General features: G+C 42.0%; 1 protein-coding gene across 1 annotated transcript in view; it reads right to left on the bottom strand.

The window, feature by feature from the left end:
* Positions 1-1,840: 1,840 nt before the first annotated feature.
* The window catches only part of rars1 (arginyl-tRNA synthetase 1), a 37,195-nt gene continuing 19,656 nt past the window's right edge, over positions 1,841-19,379 (bottom strand). Inside the window, exons 13-15 of the mRNA XM_033634577.2 lie at positions 9,707-9,879; positions 8,015-8,262; positions 1,841-2,240 (exon numbers count right to left, since the gene is read on the bottom strand). Of these exons, the coding sequence (XP_033490468.1) occupies positions 2,131-2,240; positions 8,015-8,262; positions 9,707-9,879 (531 nt within the window). The 3' untranslated portion in view covers positions 1,841-2,130. The remainder of the gene's footprint in view (positions 2,241-8,014; positions 8,263-9,706; positions 9,880-19,379) is intronic.

Below are 19,379 nucleotides of genomic sequence, written 5' to 3' on the forward strand. Positions count from 1 at the left end.
ATGTCTTCCTTTGCTACATTGCGATATTTCTCTGACTTCCACACCAGCAAAAACGAATAACATTGGAAAAGTTCATTAAGGCGCCGCTCATCCCACGCCTACCGATGAGAAAGGAGTACCCACACAAGATTAAAATCACAAAATGTATATAGGCCTAGATATAACGATCTGGCTCGACTTGTTGTGACTAAAAAAAACAAAGAATTGGGACACAAAGTCGGGTGTCATTGTCTCAACAAGTGTGGATGCTAGACATAAATGTTACAATAGCTTTTGCTTTTTAAAACAAGAACATATTAGCGTGGATGAAGCCTACGTCTGACAGAAGTTAGAGGAAGACTCCTGAGTCACTAAGAGCTGCTGCAGGTGATGCACCTTGCTGAGACTTTCAAAAGCATATCTTCATTTTGAGAGAGTAAATTAGGATCCAATTAAATCACCAACAAATCCAAGCTATCAATTTACATCAACAGTACTAAAACGATTGCTTGATTAACCAGCTATTTTAATAATCGATTAATTGTTTGAGTAATTTTTCAAGCAAAATGCCAACACTTTACAGTTTAGCTTTTATTTGTCTGTTGATAAACTGAATATTTTCAAGTTTTAGACGAAGACAAATGATGGTATCCTCTTTAGGAAAGTGTAATGGGAAATTTCAGTATATTCCTACTTTTAATAGACTAAATGGTTAACTGATTATTACAGAAAATGATTACTATTGAAAATAAGGGTTAGCTGGAGGCTGTGGACATAAAGAGCAGCAATACATGCACCTCACATTCTCCATCTGTCTTAATACACCAATTTATTTTATTTTTTGTTTGTTGTTAGTTTGTTTGTCTGTTTGTTTGTTTGTCTGCAAAATAACTCAAAAAGTTATGAACAGATTTTGAGACAAGGGGAGACATGGGACAAGGAACAGATGATAAAATGCCTCAGCAGCAATTGGGACAGTGAAAATAGCGCCATCTGGTGGCCGGAAAGCACGTCTGGTTCTACTTGCTAAATATTGTTGTAATTCTAAAGTTGAAATTAATGTTCTGTGTTGGAAAAAAGAAAGTGAAAAACACAAAAAACATATTATATTCTGTGTTGGTCCAAAATAAAAGTGAAATAAATACACCACAGTGTCTCCATGGTGAAGGCATATATAACCTAATAATGATAGTGATGCAAATAACCTAATAGTGATGCAGGCTGCAAAATCTGAAGCAGACGGGGAGGGAATATCACCTACTTGGCGGAGGTCTGCACTCTCTGAGTGCTTTTCTAGTTTCCTTATGTTTCCTTTTATCCATTGTATTGCTATATTTTTCTTGTACTGTAGTATTGTCTTTGTAATTTTGCACGAAAGGCACTGTATGAACAACTAAAGTTGAAGTTTTTCTCCTGTGGTGATGATAATGACACACCATGGGACACAGATTCCGTTACGTTTTTACTGATTCATCCATTCCACACAGCCTCCTAACATCTCCACTCTTGTACCCTCTAAAGGAGAGTGCACAACATTTATAATTCCTAGCCCTTCAGGCAGTGATGATTCTGTCACTCCTGAGAAGAAGAAGAGCAGCTCTCTGACAGGTGAAAACATTTCTGAATAAACCACAAGGTCGTATTATTTTTTGGTGCGACCATTATTGGATCATATGTCAGCAGTGAGAGTGATGTAGTCTCGCTCAGGAGGAAGTGATTCACTGTTTTTATTTTGATATTCCTAACTGACATCTTTTTGTTTATGGATCAAATTTCAGCCATCACAATAGTAAAATATGTATCCTGGCTTTAGACTGAGGTCTCCACAACTTAAAAATAATTGACAGCAGACTGTGTAGTATTTTGGTTTCATATTGGTTCTTTAATAAAAAAGATCCTTTACATGAGATGTTCATTAATGGACTTTCCATTAGTATCTTTCCTCCCAGGATGGATATAATACCTTTGTGGAAATATATTCTTAAAGTCCAGTGAGTTTTGGCTTCGACGTGAGTGAAAGGGACTCACGATTTTTATCTTTACTGTTTACTGACATGTTGTCACTTCACCTGTTCCTGGTCTGGACTCGGGTGAACTTGGATGCACAAGGGAGAAAAAAACAAGGCAGAGGCAGGGTGGATCACTGTGACATCACATCTTGCCGACGGGGTTGATGCCCAGGATGTCAAAGCACTTGGCCATGATGGCGGCCGTGGCTTCGCAGAGCAGCATCCTCCACATGTTGACCTTTACCACCTCACCTGGAGAGAGAGACAGAGATTTCACAGGTGAATATTATGGTGGTTCTCTGACAGATCTACAGAGCTACTGCTTACTTTATGGATTAAGATTTTGCATAAAATAAATATATGAATATAAAACATGTTAAGATTAAATCAGTGGTTTTAACCCCTTGCAACCCATCAGTGTCAAACATGTTAGAACCATCCATGAGATGTTTCAATATCTATCTGAGGCTCAATTATTTCACAAAAAAGCTATGACTGGAGAAAAGGCTGTGAAATTACTTTTTTTTTTTTTAGCAGATTTTTTTTTCTCTCCTGCTCTGTAACTCATCTCACGACCACTCAGATTTATCTGTCTGTCTTTCATTATGACACTACAGGGGATAAAACTGACGATCATTTCCATTTGCGACACCTCGTGTACGTCAGGAAGATTATGAGAGTGATACTGTAGTCAAATAACATATATAATAGATAATGGATTCAATCGGTGAGTTCAAAAGGGCAAAGAAAGACTCAAGAGATGAGGTGAAGGGGATAAAAAGAGAGGAAGTGAGAATATTAACACATGTTGAGAAGTCGGGCAGATTGAAGAGGTGAGAGAAACAGTCAGAGGTGAAGCACTGAACGGTAACAACAAACAACAAAAGGTCAGAGGACACATTTAATGATGCTACCACCAACACGGCGGCGGCCGACACCGCCGCATCGAATGAAAATCAATGACCTGGACATCTGCATCCACACGCAACATCCATGACCGTCCAGCCCATCAGGCCAAATTGCTACACAGAGCAGAAATCCAATAGAAATTATGTCCGTAATGAGCAGCAGAGAGTGAATTAAACAGACAGGTCGTTAAAGGGGCGCAAACATCGATGATCATTGACAGACAGCAAAATTAGTTTGTAATTTTCACAAACAAGCAGACGCATCAGAGTATGTCAGAGGCGGACAGAGTGCTGCTGATGTTGAAGTGAAGTTTTGAAAAGATAAAAGAGGACAAACAAACGTTTCTATTAAAAATGTGTTCTTGCATTTTGGAAGAAAATATTAGTTTTTAATTGATGTCTCAAAGTCAGAATATTTTCTCTTTTTAACATATTAATTCATTTCATCAGGGGCTGTATTCACACACCATCCTAAGGTGTAAAGTAGCTCCTAGTGGTCCAGTTCGTCAGGCAGGACTAAGGTCTTGTCCTAAGAGTAAATCACACAACATTTTGTAACACTAAAACTGGCTCTGACAGGCACTCTAGAGGACGTTTATGTCACCAAGAACCACTTAAAGTAAAATAAAAAAATGCGCCTCTCACTTCAATGTTTTGGAAGTAATTAATTTTTTAAAGCACATTTTGATGGTGCGTATTTAATCGGCTCATCAGCCAATCAAAACAACCCATTAACTCAGGAAAAATGCAGTTTACAGCACTGATGAATTCAGAATATCTCAGCTGAATTATCCATCAAAGAACAAAAATAGATTCAGCTGATTTCATGACCACTGCTGGATTACCTGATAAAAGCGTACCAAGTGTACCATCACAGATTTGTGAGGTTAACTGGAAATAAATATCACTTTATCAACATACTGTCTGTATTTGATGCCCCTCGTGTATACGCTGTCAAATAATTCTCCACACTGCAGAATGCTAACTCTTCTGGCTGTTGAAATATCACTAAGGACAATATGATTTTCCTCGCTGTTTACAGCCTCTGTTGGAGAACTAACTGGCCGCAGGCTTGCTGCAAAAGAATTTGATCAAACTAATCTACGGACACCTGGAAGTCCAAAAAGATTAGATTTATATCTTCTGCCGGTAGGCAAATTTGACGGGGAATGAGGAGGAGAAACGGACACATTTTGGTCATTTGACGAACCCAATTACCAAACATAGTTATCAATGGACTTCACATGACAACAACTTTGATAACTTTTTATGAAAAACACTTTTAAATCTTTTTATCGGTGGACTTTTAAGGACTAAAGGAATATAAACAACCAAGGACTGGACACATATTCAGAGTGAAGGACTGCTTTAAAGGTGACGTTAGGGAGTCAACACTGTTTTGTATACTGAAACAAACCAGGTCAGTCTCTCCCTAAATCTAATGATCACCTACTGTCTCCTGCTCAAAAGTTGTTATCTCGAGCGCTCTCTAGATCCATCTTGTGCATGAAAGCTAATAACTTGTGAGCACAAGACAAGACACGGCCTCAGGATCAGGAAACGTGACAGGATCCCCCTGAAGGTCTTTATCACGTGGTATTGTGCTTCAGCTGTGCACATTTCCAAGTATATTTCAAGTGAAATTAGCACAAACCATATGTGGCTGAACATACAGTACAGGCCAAAAGTTTGGACACACCTTCTCATTCAATGCGTTTTCTTTATTTTCATGACTATTTACATTGTAGATTCTCACTGAAGGCATCAAAACTATGAATGAACACATGTGGAGTTATGTACTTAACAAAAAAAGGTGAAATAACTGAAAACATGTTTTATATTCTAGTTTCTTCAAAATAGCCACCCTTTGCTCTGATTACTGCTTTGCACACTCTTGGCATTCTCTCCATGAGCTTCAAGAGGTAGTCACCTGAAATGGTTTTCCAACAGTCTTGAAGGAGTTCCCAGAGGTGTTTAGCACTTGTTGGCCCCTTTGCCTTCACTCTGCGGTCCAGCTCACCCCAAACCATCTCGATTGGGTTCAGGTCCGGTGACTGTGGAGGCCAGGTCATCTGCCGCAGCACTCCATCACTCTCCTTCTTGGTCAAATAGCCCTTACACAGCCTGGAGGTGTGTTTGGGGTCATTGTCCTGTTGAAAAATAAATGACCGTCCAACTAAACGCAAACCGGATGGGATGGCATGTCACTGCAGGATGCTGTGGTAGCCATGCTGGTTCAGTGTGCCTTCAATTTTGAATAAATCCCCAACAGTGTCACCAGCAAAACACCCCCACACCATCACACCTCCTCCTCCATGCTTCACAGTGGGAACCAGGCATGTGGAATCCATCCGTTCACCTTTTCTGCGTCTCACAAAGACACGGCGGTTGGAACCAAAGATCTCAAATTTGGACTCATCAGACCAAAGCACAGATTTCCACTGGTCTAATGTCCATTCCTTGTGTTTCTTGGCCCAAACAAATCTCTTCTGCTTGTTGCCTCTCCTTAGCAGTGGTTTCCTAGCAGCTATTTGACCATGAAGGCCTGATTGGCGCAGTCTCCTCTTAACAGTTGTTCTAGAGATGGGTCTGCTGCTAGAACTGTGTGTGGCATTCATCTGGTCTCTGATCTGAGCTGCTGTTAACTTGCCATTTCTGAGGCTGGTGACTCGGATGAACTTATCCTCAGAAGCAGAGGTGACTCTTGGTCTTCCTTTCCTGGGTCGGTCCTCATGTGTGCCAGTTTCGTTGTAGCGCTTGATGGTTTTTGCGACTCCACTTGGGGACACATTTAAAGTTTTTGCAATTTTCCGGACTGACTGACCTTCATTTCTTAAAGTAATGATGGCCACTGGTTTTTCTTTAGTTAGCTGATTGGTTCTTGCCATAATATGAATTTTAACAGTTGTCCAATAGGGCTGTCGGCTGTGTATTAACCTGACTTCTGCACAACACAACTGATGGTCCCAACCCCATTGATAAAGCAAGAAATTCCACTAATTAACCCTGATAAGGCACACCTGTGAAGTGGAAACCATTTCAGGTGACTAGCTCTTGAAGCTCATGGAGAGAATGCCAAGAGTGTGCAAAGCAGTAATCAGAGCAAAGGGTGGCTATTTTGAAGAAACTAGAATATAAAACATGTTTTCAGTTATTTCACCTTTTTTTGTTAAGTACATAACTCCACATGTGTTCATTCATAGTTTTGATGCCTTCAGTGAGAATCTACAATGTAAATAGTCATGAAAATAAAGAAAACGCATTGAATGAGAAGGTGTGTCCAAACTTTTGGCCTGTACTGTATGTGGACATAAAGTACATATCTGCCTGGCAAAGACACATCAACCGGAGTGAGAAAGATCAAACTACAGTTGAGCCTCTCTGGTTTATTTTGCCATGTTGTTAATTGTGTGCTAACGTTGGCCTTTGCCACTCTGTTGGATGTTTTTGTTCTTTTTTTACCCTTTAAAAGATAAAAACACGAACAGTATGTCAATCCAACAAATTCAGCTGACTTCAGTGATGACTGTCTGATGATCTTAGTCTCCGTTCACACAGACACGCTCTCCATCAGACTGAACTGTATATTTTATAACAAAGACAAATGATATAAAATAATAACCTCCAGCTGAGGTTACTGCCACAGAGCTAACTGAGAATTAGCATAATTAAGCAGCTCTAAGCCTGAAGTGCACTTCAGCACACCGCAGGGATAAAATGCTAACAGGAACAAGTGGAGGGCCAACAGTGTTCAGATGGCTTTTAGTGGAAACCCTCTCCGAATGAAACCTCCTATTAATTGGCCGACTCCCATTGCGAGCAGAACTCTGAGGAACCTCTGCTCCTTTGTTTTCTTTTTGCACTTTTGACCTTGAGTGACTGTGTCATTGTCAGTGATAGCGTAATGTGACTGTTTTTAGCAGTAAGGGATTACATTCTACAAGTAATTAGGGACCTCTGCCGAAGACGACTGAACCCACGGTTTGGGAATAAAAGGGAGGAGTTCGAGACATTGTAAAACCATCTCCATCTGCCTGCTCTCCAACTTGTCTCTCACTCTCAGTGACGGACTCGGGATTTTTGAAGGGCAGGGGCAAAAAGGAAAAAAGGGCACCTACTGCAAGACATGGGGCCCCATTGGTGCGCAAAAAAACAAAATTTGCCCCCCTAAACATGCTCAAAAATCACCAAAACTGGAATGCATGTCAGGACTGGTGACAAATTTGATAAAATGAAAAAATTAACCCCAAAAGTGCCAAAATGGGCTCTCTAGCGCCACCTAGACACACTAAAATGGCCACTGCGGCCCGTAGGAATGTCGTAGAAATATCAAACCAAAACTGGCTTGTTCGTCTCATCAAGACCTACAAATCATGCACTGACACCCCTGACCTAAATCCTACAGGAAGTGAGGTAGTGCCTCTGAAAGTAACATGAGCAAATGTGGAGAAATTGTCAGCTGTGAGCTAGAGTGGAGAGGGGTCTAAAATCGTCTAAAACTTTTGTCTATAACTGTCTACATGAGCTGGAGGCTGGAACGGCGTGAGTCCAAGGTCCCGCCCAATGCTGCTTGCAGCTTTAATTACATTACAGTTATTGATCCCAGTGAAAAAACAGGCAAGCTACAGTATAACCTGATCAAAGCATTTGCACACATGCACAGGGCTCGAAGGGGAAGAGTGGCCATTTTACACACTGTCGTCTTTTTACATGCGTTGTGGCGTACTACTGCATGTAGTACTGCACTGCTCATCTCTGCTGCAGGCTCCAGGTTACATTAGCCGCTTACTAGCATACCGCACCCGAATCTCAGACCTAACTATTGGCGGTCGACTTGCATTGTGGATATTGTGGATGCCAGGTTTTGACAAGGACGATTAATAAGTGGAATAAAAGGAACAATATCTCTGGTTCTGCTGCATTAAATTTGATCCTTTTTCAACAACCACCCGAAGTCCGACAATGTTACTAGAGCGTAATGTTAAACTGGTGAAGTAATCTAAGTGCCCTTAAACAAGACACTCAATCTCTTCCAGGTCCTCTGAGCTGTTAGAGGCTGACCCTGACCTCTGACCCACCTAGTGTTTCCTAACATATCTTATCTTCACCCCAGCGTACCTGTCTGTCTGTCCTTCTCCACGCAGTAGCAGCTGTCGTAGAACTCTGTGAAGGTGGTGGCGAGCTCGTACAGGTAGTCGCAGAGCGTGTGGAGCAGCAGGTCGTCCTGGATCTTCTGCAGGATCTCTGGGAAGCGGAGGATGCATTTCCCCAGCTTCCACTCCTTCTCGTGGTCCAGGAGGATCTCGGTGGTCTCTGCTGCTTTCCTCAGTGTAGCCTCATCGATGTTGGCCAGACGAGCGATGGACCTACAGGAAATTAATAACACTGTTAGTAGAGATGTCACATATTACATTCCAGTAAGTTTAAAGAGCTTATAGACTACATTTCAACAAGTGGTCCCATGGTTATGAATCTCTATGGCACTATTATTATTAATGAAGCAGGAACAGCGGGTTACAGTTTGCTTTCACTTGCAGCAGCTGCTCCTCTAATCCATCGATCGGATCCAATCAGCTCTGATCGATCCGACCACAAACTGATCAGAAATGATGTCTTGAGTGAGATGATCAAACAATTTGTTCCTTAAGTCTTCATCCTGTGACTCAAGCTCGAACTGCTGCTGAGGAAAAAAGTAAAACTGCACTGCGTTCACGGACCCACAACCCCTCCTGCTCCTCCCATCAAGTATCGTCACACCTAGAATATATTTCTGAGGGAAACGCTGCAGTACTAAGTACAGATCCTACCAGTGTCAGTAGGACTTCATAGGACATGCACTACTTTCTCCTCTGCTGCATTGTGCATCTCCATAAATACTTTGGTTAATCAACATTAAAAGGAACAATTACAGCAAGTGACAGGGAGTTAGCAACAAGACAAGACATATTCACAGAGTCTGGCCGCTGGTCACCAAACGCAGCCAACATGCTTCTCCCCATAAAACCACAAACTGTCTTTTTTACACTTCAGTTTCTGTACAAATTACAGTACAGTTACGCTACCCTAATAGTCTCCTGGCTCCAGCGCCATACTTCACACTAAGACGTTTTCTTAATTGTGTAATTATATTTGAGCATGTGGCTACAAGTGGCAGCCATTCTGTTCTTCATTTTTTCTATTAAGACGCTCCAAGCTGAACAGCCCTGCTGAAGTCCGTCTGTGTTTCTGTCTTCTCTGACACTTGAACGCCCACAGTGGGGGGCAGCTGCCACCAATGAGTGCTCTATTGACTGACTGCAGGAACATCGAATCCTCTCAGGCGAGACTGCCCAGCCTCTCCCCCCCCCCACGCTGAAAAAAGAGAAGATCAATCTTAGCCGGGCACTGTGCCACCCCAAGACTAACACCTCCAGGGAAGCTAGGGAGGAAGGGGATCAACACAGCACTCTGCAGCCAGGAGACGGTCACTCGATACAGGGGATAAGGGGCGAGGAGAAATTGGGTCTTGCTGACTGGAAAGACCCCAAAGACTAATCCCTTGCCACAAGCTCCCACAAGGGCCAGAAAGGCTGATCAGATATGAGTAATGAAAGTATACTGGTACTGGTAGGAGGTTCTCTAACAGGGCAAAGTGGAGAGGAGGACACAGGCGAGAGAGAAACGTGTTGGAGGAACTTAATTTAACTTCCTAGGATACTTTCCCAAAGTGAGCAGTCGAGCTCACTTACCAGACACCCAGAGTCATCTTTTCTTCTGCATCACCATATGTGAACTTATCAATGTTTCACAAGTTGAATATTTAACTCATACCTGATGCGGGTGAAGGCGTAGAGGAGGTACGCTGCCGTGTTGCCCCGGTCATCCAGCATCTTGTCAAACGAGAAGACGTAGTCGTTGATGCGGTTGTGGGAGAGGTCGGCGTATTTAATGCAGCCAAAAGCGACGGACCTCTGGGCTTTGGTCAGCTCCTCCGGGGTCAGGACCTGCAGAAAGACAATTTCAGCACAATAAAGTTTCATTTAATAAAACAGACATATTAAAGACAGGTATGGAGTTGACTATCCTCCCCTCCAACACTCCTTAAGACATTAAATATTCTGATAACTCTGTAGCTTTTATCAGATTGTAATTACTGCAGGCAGTACGTCATCTTATGCTACCGACAGTAAAACCAGTGAGTTAAATTTAATCCAAATGATGGATCTAATTTCGTCACCTCAGGCAAAGATTAAGTTGACTTATTAAGTCATCGCCTTCCCTTGAATCTGTGTGTGACGTGTCTGATCCCACAGGGGGTGAGCAGAGTGAGGAGGGGGTTATGCAGAAAGTTTCACAAGGTGATTCGACTGGGAAACAAAAACTTCCAGTAAAGCAGAGCGCTACAGCCTGAGGGAATGACATGATACCACAGGACAGAAAATAGTTATGCACATGACACAACAGTAAACAAAATATGACAAGAAAGAGGAGAACAGCTTAAGGCAAGTTGGACCTAAGATTTTTTAATGCTACTCTGAACAAAATTTAAGACCAATTTTACAATAATCAAAACCAAAGACAATGGGCAATTTTGTGTTCGTCACTCTTCATGAGGGACGGGAATCAGTAACAGTTTGCCTTTTAAGTGTGCATATATTGAGAATATTTCCACCGCTTTACCTTGCCACAGAAAGCCCTTTCATTGGGGAAGCGAATAACAACTTCAGTCCCCCATCTATGCTCTCATCAAAGCCACCAGACTCCATTGAGAAAAAGCGTCAATTTCAGCTAGCCGAACACAGGAGCTGCTGGTGTGCAGCTGCCTTTATCAGTTTGTTTGTCTATGTTACTGTGTGACTTTGATGAATCCAAATTAACTTTTTAAAGTGCCAAAGTCACACAATAACAGACAAAACCAACTAACTGAGGCAGTGGTAGACCAGCAGCTCCCTTCTTCAGTGATGTTAAATTACTGTTTTTCTCAATGGGGTCTGGCTTTAAAGGGAGCGATGTAATGGCTTCAGTTTCCTGTTGGAAATCCCTATAAATATAAAATATAAAAATCCCTATAAATATTAAAATATAGCATATTCTGAAACTGACAGATTTTTCAGGGGTGCCTCAGTAGTGCCAGTTAACTGAATTGAGTACTTCTAAGACTAAGGCCATACAGCAGGAGTGAGGGTTAAAGTCTCCTCCCTGTCCACTGCCCTTTGTTGTCTCTCTTTCTATCCTCTGTCAAGTAAAGCAGAAATGCCAAATAAAAATAAAATCGATTTGTTTAGGTGGCTCAAATACATTTTGTGGCTGACCCCTCCACAGCAGTACATTATTTATTTTCTGTGTCAGTACTTGTGCCTGCTTCTGCAAGGGCTGTGCTAACCACCATCTTCTAAATGAAATACACTTGTTCAACTCACTGGATATAGACTGTGGCTATGAGCCATGTAGAGCTGCCAATGGGCCACTGATTTTGGCCAGGATTCTCCCTTCCTTCCACTTTCTGCACGTACCGCTTCCAAACCCCCTTCACTACAGGGAACAGCAACAACCTCCAAGCTAACAACTTACACACTGCAAAAGTTTTGATACAGAGTGAGATCGTGCAGTAAGGCACGTCTGCTTTGTTCTGCCGGTGAATTGTTGTAAAGATCTGCAACAAATACAACTAGTGAACGCACCTCAGACAAGTCCAAACTCTCATGCCCAATCTTGATCCATTTTCTGACACAGCCGGTCAAAGCTGATTTGCAACGTCTTTTAACTCTGGCAGCAGCATGCGGCGGTGACGCTGACTTCACTTATGTACCGATCCATTCCACCCTTTTGCAGGTCCATTTCACCTCCCCACATGCAAATGTTCCACCAAAACAAGTTCACCCCGATGCAACTTTTACAGGAGAACCATTGCGTTATCCTGGGCGTAGTGTCGCCCAAGATGACTGTGATTAGTTTAAAGAAACAAAAACAAGCCTAAGCGTTTTTTCCCTGATAACCAAAAGATAATTGGTCACCCAAGACCTTTCTTTAGCATTGACACAGGAGTGTGGAGATAGGTCTTGTAATGCAAGAATAGTAATACACTGACTTTGGATAAGTACCTCATACAACCCGACTTCAAAAGATCTGGACTATCCCTCTAAAGGCCAATCACGAGCCATAGCAGGACAGGGCAGATGAGACCAGACATACAGGGATAGGACCACAGAGGTCAGGAGCAGTACGCACACACACCAGGACAGGGAATAACAGGACAAAACAGGAAAGAACAGAACATAACAGGATGCAAAAGTATGGGACACAATAAAACAAAAAAAGAGAAATTGGGTCAGGAATAAATAATAGAAGACAGAAGAGCAGATCTGAGTGTAATATAACACAACAGGAGAAAACAAATCTTAGCAGCAGCGTTAGCGGCGCAGGCTGAGGTTCATGGAGGCCAGGGTTGGGCTTTGTTTTAATGAGGCAGGGTTAGCAGATGGTAGACGTGGGCACCGACCCAGACAGACAGCAGAGCACCAGGCCAGAGGGGCCTGCAGGGATACTGTGTTGGCACCGGTTTCCCACAACCTTCTCGGCATTAAAATCATTGCAGTTCAACTGGAAGTCACTGACTGTTTACACTGCACCAAGTACTCCAGATAATACTTAACCAGGTCAGATTCTGTTTTTTTCTCTCATGTTTATCCCCCTGCAAGTTTAATTTCAGATACAAATCCCTCAACACATAACACATACACTCAAATTAACACAAAAGTCAGGCTTTGCTGTGTGAAGTAAAGGGAAAACAACAGCTAACGATAGCCTTGGGATGAAGGGAAAGGCTTGTGAACAGATATTTTCTGGGTTGAATCCAGAGATTAGGTGGGACAATCTAAGGTTAGAAGGTAAAAAACACTATGACCTTGTTAAACTTCTTTTAACAAGGCCCAGTTGAGCTGCTCAGGGGCCAGTGACAAAGAACTGTTGTAGCCGGGGGATCCTAGCGGCTGAGTTTGGGTCATTTGTGAGCGTCAGTCGGGGCACCGCCGTAAAAACACAAAGTGCACACACACAAGTAGAAAATTGTATTCTATGAAGTGTTCAGAAAATTTTCAGATCCTTCTCTGTCTGAGATTTTTTAGTTGATGTATTTAAAACACAGCTGTAGTAGCAGTGGGTTTGTACCAACTCCGAATTACGTACATTGAATTGAATTTGGCTGTTCAATGGGAATATCTGACTTAGGAATGGGCAATAATGTTGCAATATTTTTAGGCTATATTGCGATACACGCTATAACACACCTCGTCTGCTCACATCATCGCTCATGACAGAGTGATCTGGATGGGCAGAGGGGTGTGTGTGACCTATCATGTTTGTGAGTCTTTCTTCGTGTGTGTGTGCCTGCAAAAAGGAGAAATCCACTGGAGAGAGAGCGAAAGAACCGAAACACAGAGGCCAGTCTCATGTTGGTGGCTTAAAAAACGATGTTCATGATATAGTCATTGTATGTTACTATATAATGACGAAAACTCTGTGTGTCTGTTCCACATTTTTCCCCTCACTGACTTGGTCAATCCATGTGAAATTTGGCACAGTGGTAGAGGGTCATGGGAGGATGCCAATTAAGCAATATTACATCAATTGGCCAAAGGGGGGCGCTATAGCAACCCATTGAAATTGCAAACTTTGAATGGACATATCTCATGCCCCGTATGTCGTAGAGACATGAAACTTTGCACAGAGATGCCTCTCCTCATGAGGAACACATTTGCCTCAAGAACCCATAACTTCCGCTTATATAGATTTTCCACCATTTTGAATTTTTTGAAAAACACTTCAAATGGATCTCTTCCTAGGAAGTTTGAGCGATCTGCATGAAACTGGGTGAACATAATCTAGGGACCAATATCTAAAGTTCCCTCTTGGCAAAAGTTGGAAAACTTACTAAAACTGAGCTTCTATAAGGCAATGAATATTGCGGAGGGCGTGGCTCATCACATAAAGGTGTATAACATCTCAAGGGTTTCACCCATCACCACGCAACTTTGTAGGCATATGACCACACATAATCTGAGGGGACCCCTCCATTATTGACCCCATCAAACAAAATGGGGGCGCTAGAGAGCTCATTTCTTATCTAGACCTAACCGCCATATGGATTTTTACTAAACTTGGTAGATATGTAGAACACGACGCCTCAAGGTGACTGGAGAAATTTAACTCTAATTGGCAACTGGGTGGCGCTATAACAACAGAAAAATGCTTAAAAATGGCTAAAATGTGACCGATCACTGTGGCTCCCCCTGTGGACCAGTGTGACAATCTATGTGAAACTGCACATAGGCACTGAGGATTGGCATAGGTAGAAGGTGACAAAGCTACCAATGGGTATGGACTAGTATTATTGATCTATGGATTTTACATTGACTAGGGCTACAGGAATACATTTTTGGGTCACCATGGATTCATCCGTGACGAGAACCCTTCTTCAAAGATCCAAACCTTATTGGAGGTGAGCATCTGCCCGATTAAGTCAGTACAGATGACGGACTGCAGTAATGTCAAGACCCTGCTGAGGATGACGAGCATGCACATGAGCTTTACTGAGACAATTTTTAAGAGTCTGCACAAAAAGTCTTGTTGTTGTTGTGCAAACCAACTGTTGCATCAGCAGTTGGGTGGCTGGTCTCAGATGATGTTGCAGGTGAAGACATTGGATGTGGCGGTCCTGGGCTAACTTGGTTACACATGCTCTGTTGGCTGTGTGGCTGGTTGGATGTACTGCCAAATTCCAAAAATTACATCTGAGATGTATTTATGGTAGTAAAATGAACATTCAGTTCACAGGCAACAGCTCTGGTGGACATTCCTGTAGTCACCACGCCAATGTCACACATTCTCTCAAAACTAGCAACATCTGTGGCAATGTGTTGTGTTAAAACTGCAAATTTTAAAGTGGCCATTTATTGTGACCATCCCAAGGCACACCTGTGTAGTAACGAGGCTGTTTAACCAATATCTTCATATACTACACCTGTAAGGTGGATAGATCATCTTGGAAAAGTAGAAGTGCTAACAAACATGGATTTCAACACATTTGTGACCAAATATTGAGAGTTTTAGTTACGCTCTTGTGTGCACAGAAAAAGTTTCAGGTCTTTTTTTGAACTCATGAAAAATGGGAGTGTTGGGGTTAAATTTTTGTTCAAGGCATTAACATTTTTTCAGAAATTCTGATGACAGGTTACTTTCCTATTGCCATCAAAGGTGCAACCACAAGGAACACCTGGATTACGGTTCTCATAACATCATGACAAAGCTTAAGTCTGTGTTTTCCTGACTGTAAAGGTGACAGCTACAGTTAGGGGACATAATTTCCTGAGTTTAATGAAGCGATATCATATACAGTACAGGCCAAAAGTTTGGACACACCTTCTCATTCAATGTGTTTTCTTTATTTTCATGACTATTTACATTGTAGATTCTCACTGAAGGCATCAAAACTATGAATGAACACATGTGGAGTTATGTACTTAACAAAAAAAGGTGAAATAACTGAAAACATGTTTTATATTCTAGTTTCTTCAAAATAGCCACCCTTTGCTCTGATTACTGCTTTGCACACTCTTGGCATTCTCTCCATGAGCTTCAAGAGGTAGTCACCTGAAATGGTTTTCCAACAGTCTTGAAGGAGTTCCCAGAGGTGTTTAGCACTTGTTGGCCCCTTTGCCTTCACTCTGCGGTCCAGCTCACCCCAAACCATCTCGATTGGGTTCAGGTCCGGTGACTGTGGAGGCCAGGTCATCTGCCGCAGCACTCCATCACTCTCCTTCTTGGTCAAATAGCCCTTACACAGCCTGGAGGTGTGTTTGGGGTCATTGTCCTGTTGAAAAATAAATGATCGTCCAACTAAACGCAAACCGGATGGGATGGCATGTCGCTGCAGGATGCTGTGGTAGCCATGCTGGTTCAGTGTGCCTTCAATTTTGAATAAATCCCCAACAGTGTCACCAGCAAAACACCCCCACACCATCACACCTCCTCCTCCATGCTTCACAGTGGGAACCAGGCATGTGGAATCCATCCGTTCACCTTTTCTGCGTCTCACAAAGACACGGCGGTTGGAACCAAAGATCTCAAATTTGGTCTCATCAGACCAAAGCACAGATTTCCACTGGTCTAATGTCCATTCCTTGTGTTTCTTGGCCCAAACAAATCTCTTCTGCTTGTTGCCTCTCCTTAGCAGTGGTTTCCTAGCAGCTATTTGACCATGAAGGCCTGATTGGCGCAGTCTCCTCTTAACAGTTGTTCTAAAGATGGGTCTGCTGCTAGAACTCTGTGTGGCATTCATCTGGTCTCTGATCTGAGCTGCTGTTAACTTGCGATTTCTGAGGCTGGTGACTCGGATGAACTTATCCTCAGAAGCAGAGGTGACTCTTGGTCTTCCTTTCCTGGGTCGGTCCTCATGTGTGCCAGTTTCGTTGTAGCGCTTGATGGTTTTTGCGACTCCACTTGGGGACACATTTAAAGTTTTTGCAATTTTCCGGACTGACTGACCTTCATTTCTTAAAGTAATGATGGCCACTGGTTTTTCTTTAGTTAGCTGATTGGTTCTTGCCATAATATGAATTTTAACAGTTGTCCAATAGGGCTGTCGGCTGTGTATTAACCTGACTTCTGCACAACACAACTGATGGTCCCAACCCCATTGATAAAGCAAGAAATTCCACTAATTAACCCTGATAAGGCACACCTGTGAAGTGGAAACCATTTCAGGTGACTACCTCTTGAAGCTCATGGAGAGAATGCCAAGAGTGTGCAAAGCAGTAATCAGAGCAAAGGGTGGCTATTTTGAAGAAACTAGAATATAAAACATGTTTTCAGTTATTTCACCTTTTTTTGTTAAGTACATAACTCCACATGTGTTCATTCATAGTTTTGATGCCTTCAGTGAGAATCTACAATGTAAATAGTCATGAAAATAAAGAAAACACATTGAATGAGAAGGTGTGTCCAAACTTTTGGCCTGTACTGTACGTTATAATTCAATACTATTGGCTAATTAGGTGACGCTCACTCCAACTAGCATTAGTTATTTCCAGACAGTTCAGTCTTTCAGTTTTTCTCTTGAACTAAAACACAAATGTGACAAAGACTGACGTGTTTTCAGCAAACAAGACAGAAAAAGCATCAGCGTGGCTGCAGACAGGGTTAGGGGTTCAAGCTCACACAGGACACAGGAAGAAAAGAGAAGCATGATGAAAAGATGGAGGGGAGGAAGAGAAGTATAAAAGACAGTGTGTGTGTGTGTGTGTGTGTGTGTGTGTGTGTGTGTGTGTTTTCAAGAGAGACCACACACAGTGGGGCTGTCCTCAGGGCTCAGCAGATGAGAGGAAAAATTTCTGTTGGCGTCGTTTCATATTTCAGTCGTGGTCGTCTCTGGATGTGATCAGAAGGATCCAGAGTTTGGCTCGGTTCGCGCAGGATGAGAGCGCGAAGAATTAATGGCTACTGTAGAGTGAGACGGTCATTACTGTAAAATAAGCCTCGTCATTCTGGGTGAATCAAAAGCTGGGCGCAAGGCGGAAATAATGAGCTGCTCACTGGATGGTGTCCCTCTCACTAAATGGCTGCTTATCAAAGATTAAACATTTGACAGGACATATTGATATAAAATGATTATTATACAAGTTAAAAAATAATATGCAATATTCTGACAGTAACCAAGGTAACCATTCATTCTGAGGAGATATTGGAGGAATAAAGCAGACTTCCTACAGACATTTAAATATGAAACAGCCGGTCAGAAATAAAACTGCTCAGATTTATATTCATAAAAACAACAACACAACTCCTGAGGTGCTGCAGCTGTGTTCGTCTTTCTTATTTGTTGTTTTGTCCTCTAACTTTTTCATCTTTTCCAAAAAGATATGATACATTTTTACAATTTAAATATTTTTAATGTGCAGTTCAAAAGGTCTCAGGCCAAAATAAAACATAACTCACTCTTTGTTTACTACCATAACAATGATGTGTTTGTGTGCTGAAGAAACTCTGCAGAACTTTTTATTCTTTTCTCTTTGTTCATCGTGTTGGTGGAGCAACGTCAGGGGATAAACCAAAGGTGGACTGACTCATCCTCCTGGGAACATAAATGTCTATACCACATTTCATGGCAATCTGTCCAGTATTTGTCAAAGATATTTTCAATGTTCCCACACATTTTTGCCCAATAATTTTTCAAAACTTTCCTGCAACTTTTTCCTAATATTTCACAACATTTCCATTACTCTATAGCCATGTTTCCATCAGCCTGTTTAGATGCGCATCTAGAAGTATCACATTGGAAAATTATGATGGAAACGCCAAATTTCGAATTAAAATCCCCTGATTCACACAAACTAAAATACGCTCGCTTTAGCCGGGTTTTGGTTGATTTGAAACAATGTTGATTCGCAAAACAGGGGATGGAGACAGTTATGTTCGAATTAAGTCTGACGTAGCGCACCTTTCTCCATGGTGATATCCACACTCCGGGTCGGGAAGGCGGTAATGCATTTACAAGCTGGTTGCCAACCGCCAGAAAATGTAGAAGAAGAAGAATGCAAGACTTGTTTTGTTTCCGGTTCTGCGGAAAACTTGCACGAGTTTGTGGGTTTCACCAAAGTCCGTACATTTAATGGAAACACGCAGGATTCGTATTTCTTTAAATGCGCATTTCCCAATGATTCAAATCACTTTGGATGGAAACATAGCTTATGACATCTACTTTGTACTTTAAAATGGATAGCCCTATATGACAATACAGCTATACATTATGAAACATACATTTGCCAGGCATTTACAGTTAAGAAACATATGGTCACAAAATGTCAAGGCTGTGCCCCTTTTTGAGGAGATAAAAAAATTAAGGATCCCATAGATAGATATCAATGCAATTTGACATGTGTTTTGGACAATAATTTTAACAAGACTGTCTGCATTTTTTCCTCATTAAACAAACATTTATTTTATAAACATGTCTGATAATTGTTTCGCAAACTTAGTTTACGCATTACCTTAATAAATCAAGGTTTTTTATTTTACTCTGGACCAGTGTTGGACCGACAGATAAGAGTTCAGACACAGGGCTGTGGCTCAGGGGGTAGAGAGAGTCGTCCACTGATTAGAAGACCGGTGGTTTGGCTCTTTCGCTCTGCATGTCAAAGTGTCCCTGGGCAAGGTACTGAACACCAAATTGCTTCTGATGGCTGTGCTGTCAGTGTGTGAATGAGTATGAATGTTAAACTGCAGCTTGTATGGTAGCCTCTGCCACCAGGGTATGAGTGTGTGTGTGTGAGTGCATGAATGAAACATACAGAGTTGAAGCACTCTGAGTGGTTGGATCACTAGAAAGGCACCATACAAGTGCAAGTCCATTTGCTATTTAAAAACTGAGAAACAACTGCTCAAATTAGGAGAGAAAGTGATGCAAAATTGTGAGGTCTTAGATTTTTACATTTTTACTTCACAGCAGGTT

The sequence above is a fragment of the Epinephelus lanceolatus genome, chromosome 11 (assembly GCF_041903045.1).
Source record: "Epinephelus lanceolatus isolate andai-2023 chromosome 11, ASM4190304v1, whole genome shotgun sequence".
Classification (NCBI taxonomy): domain Eukaryota; kingdom Metazoa; phylum Chordata; class Actinopteri; order Perciformes; family Serranidae; genus Epinephelus; species Epinephelus lanceolatus.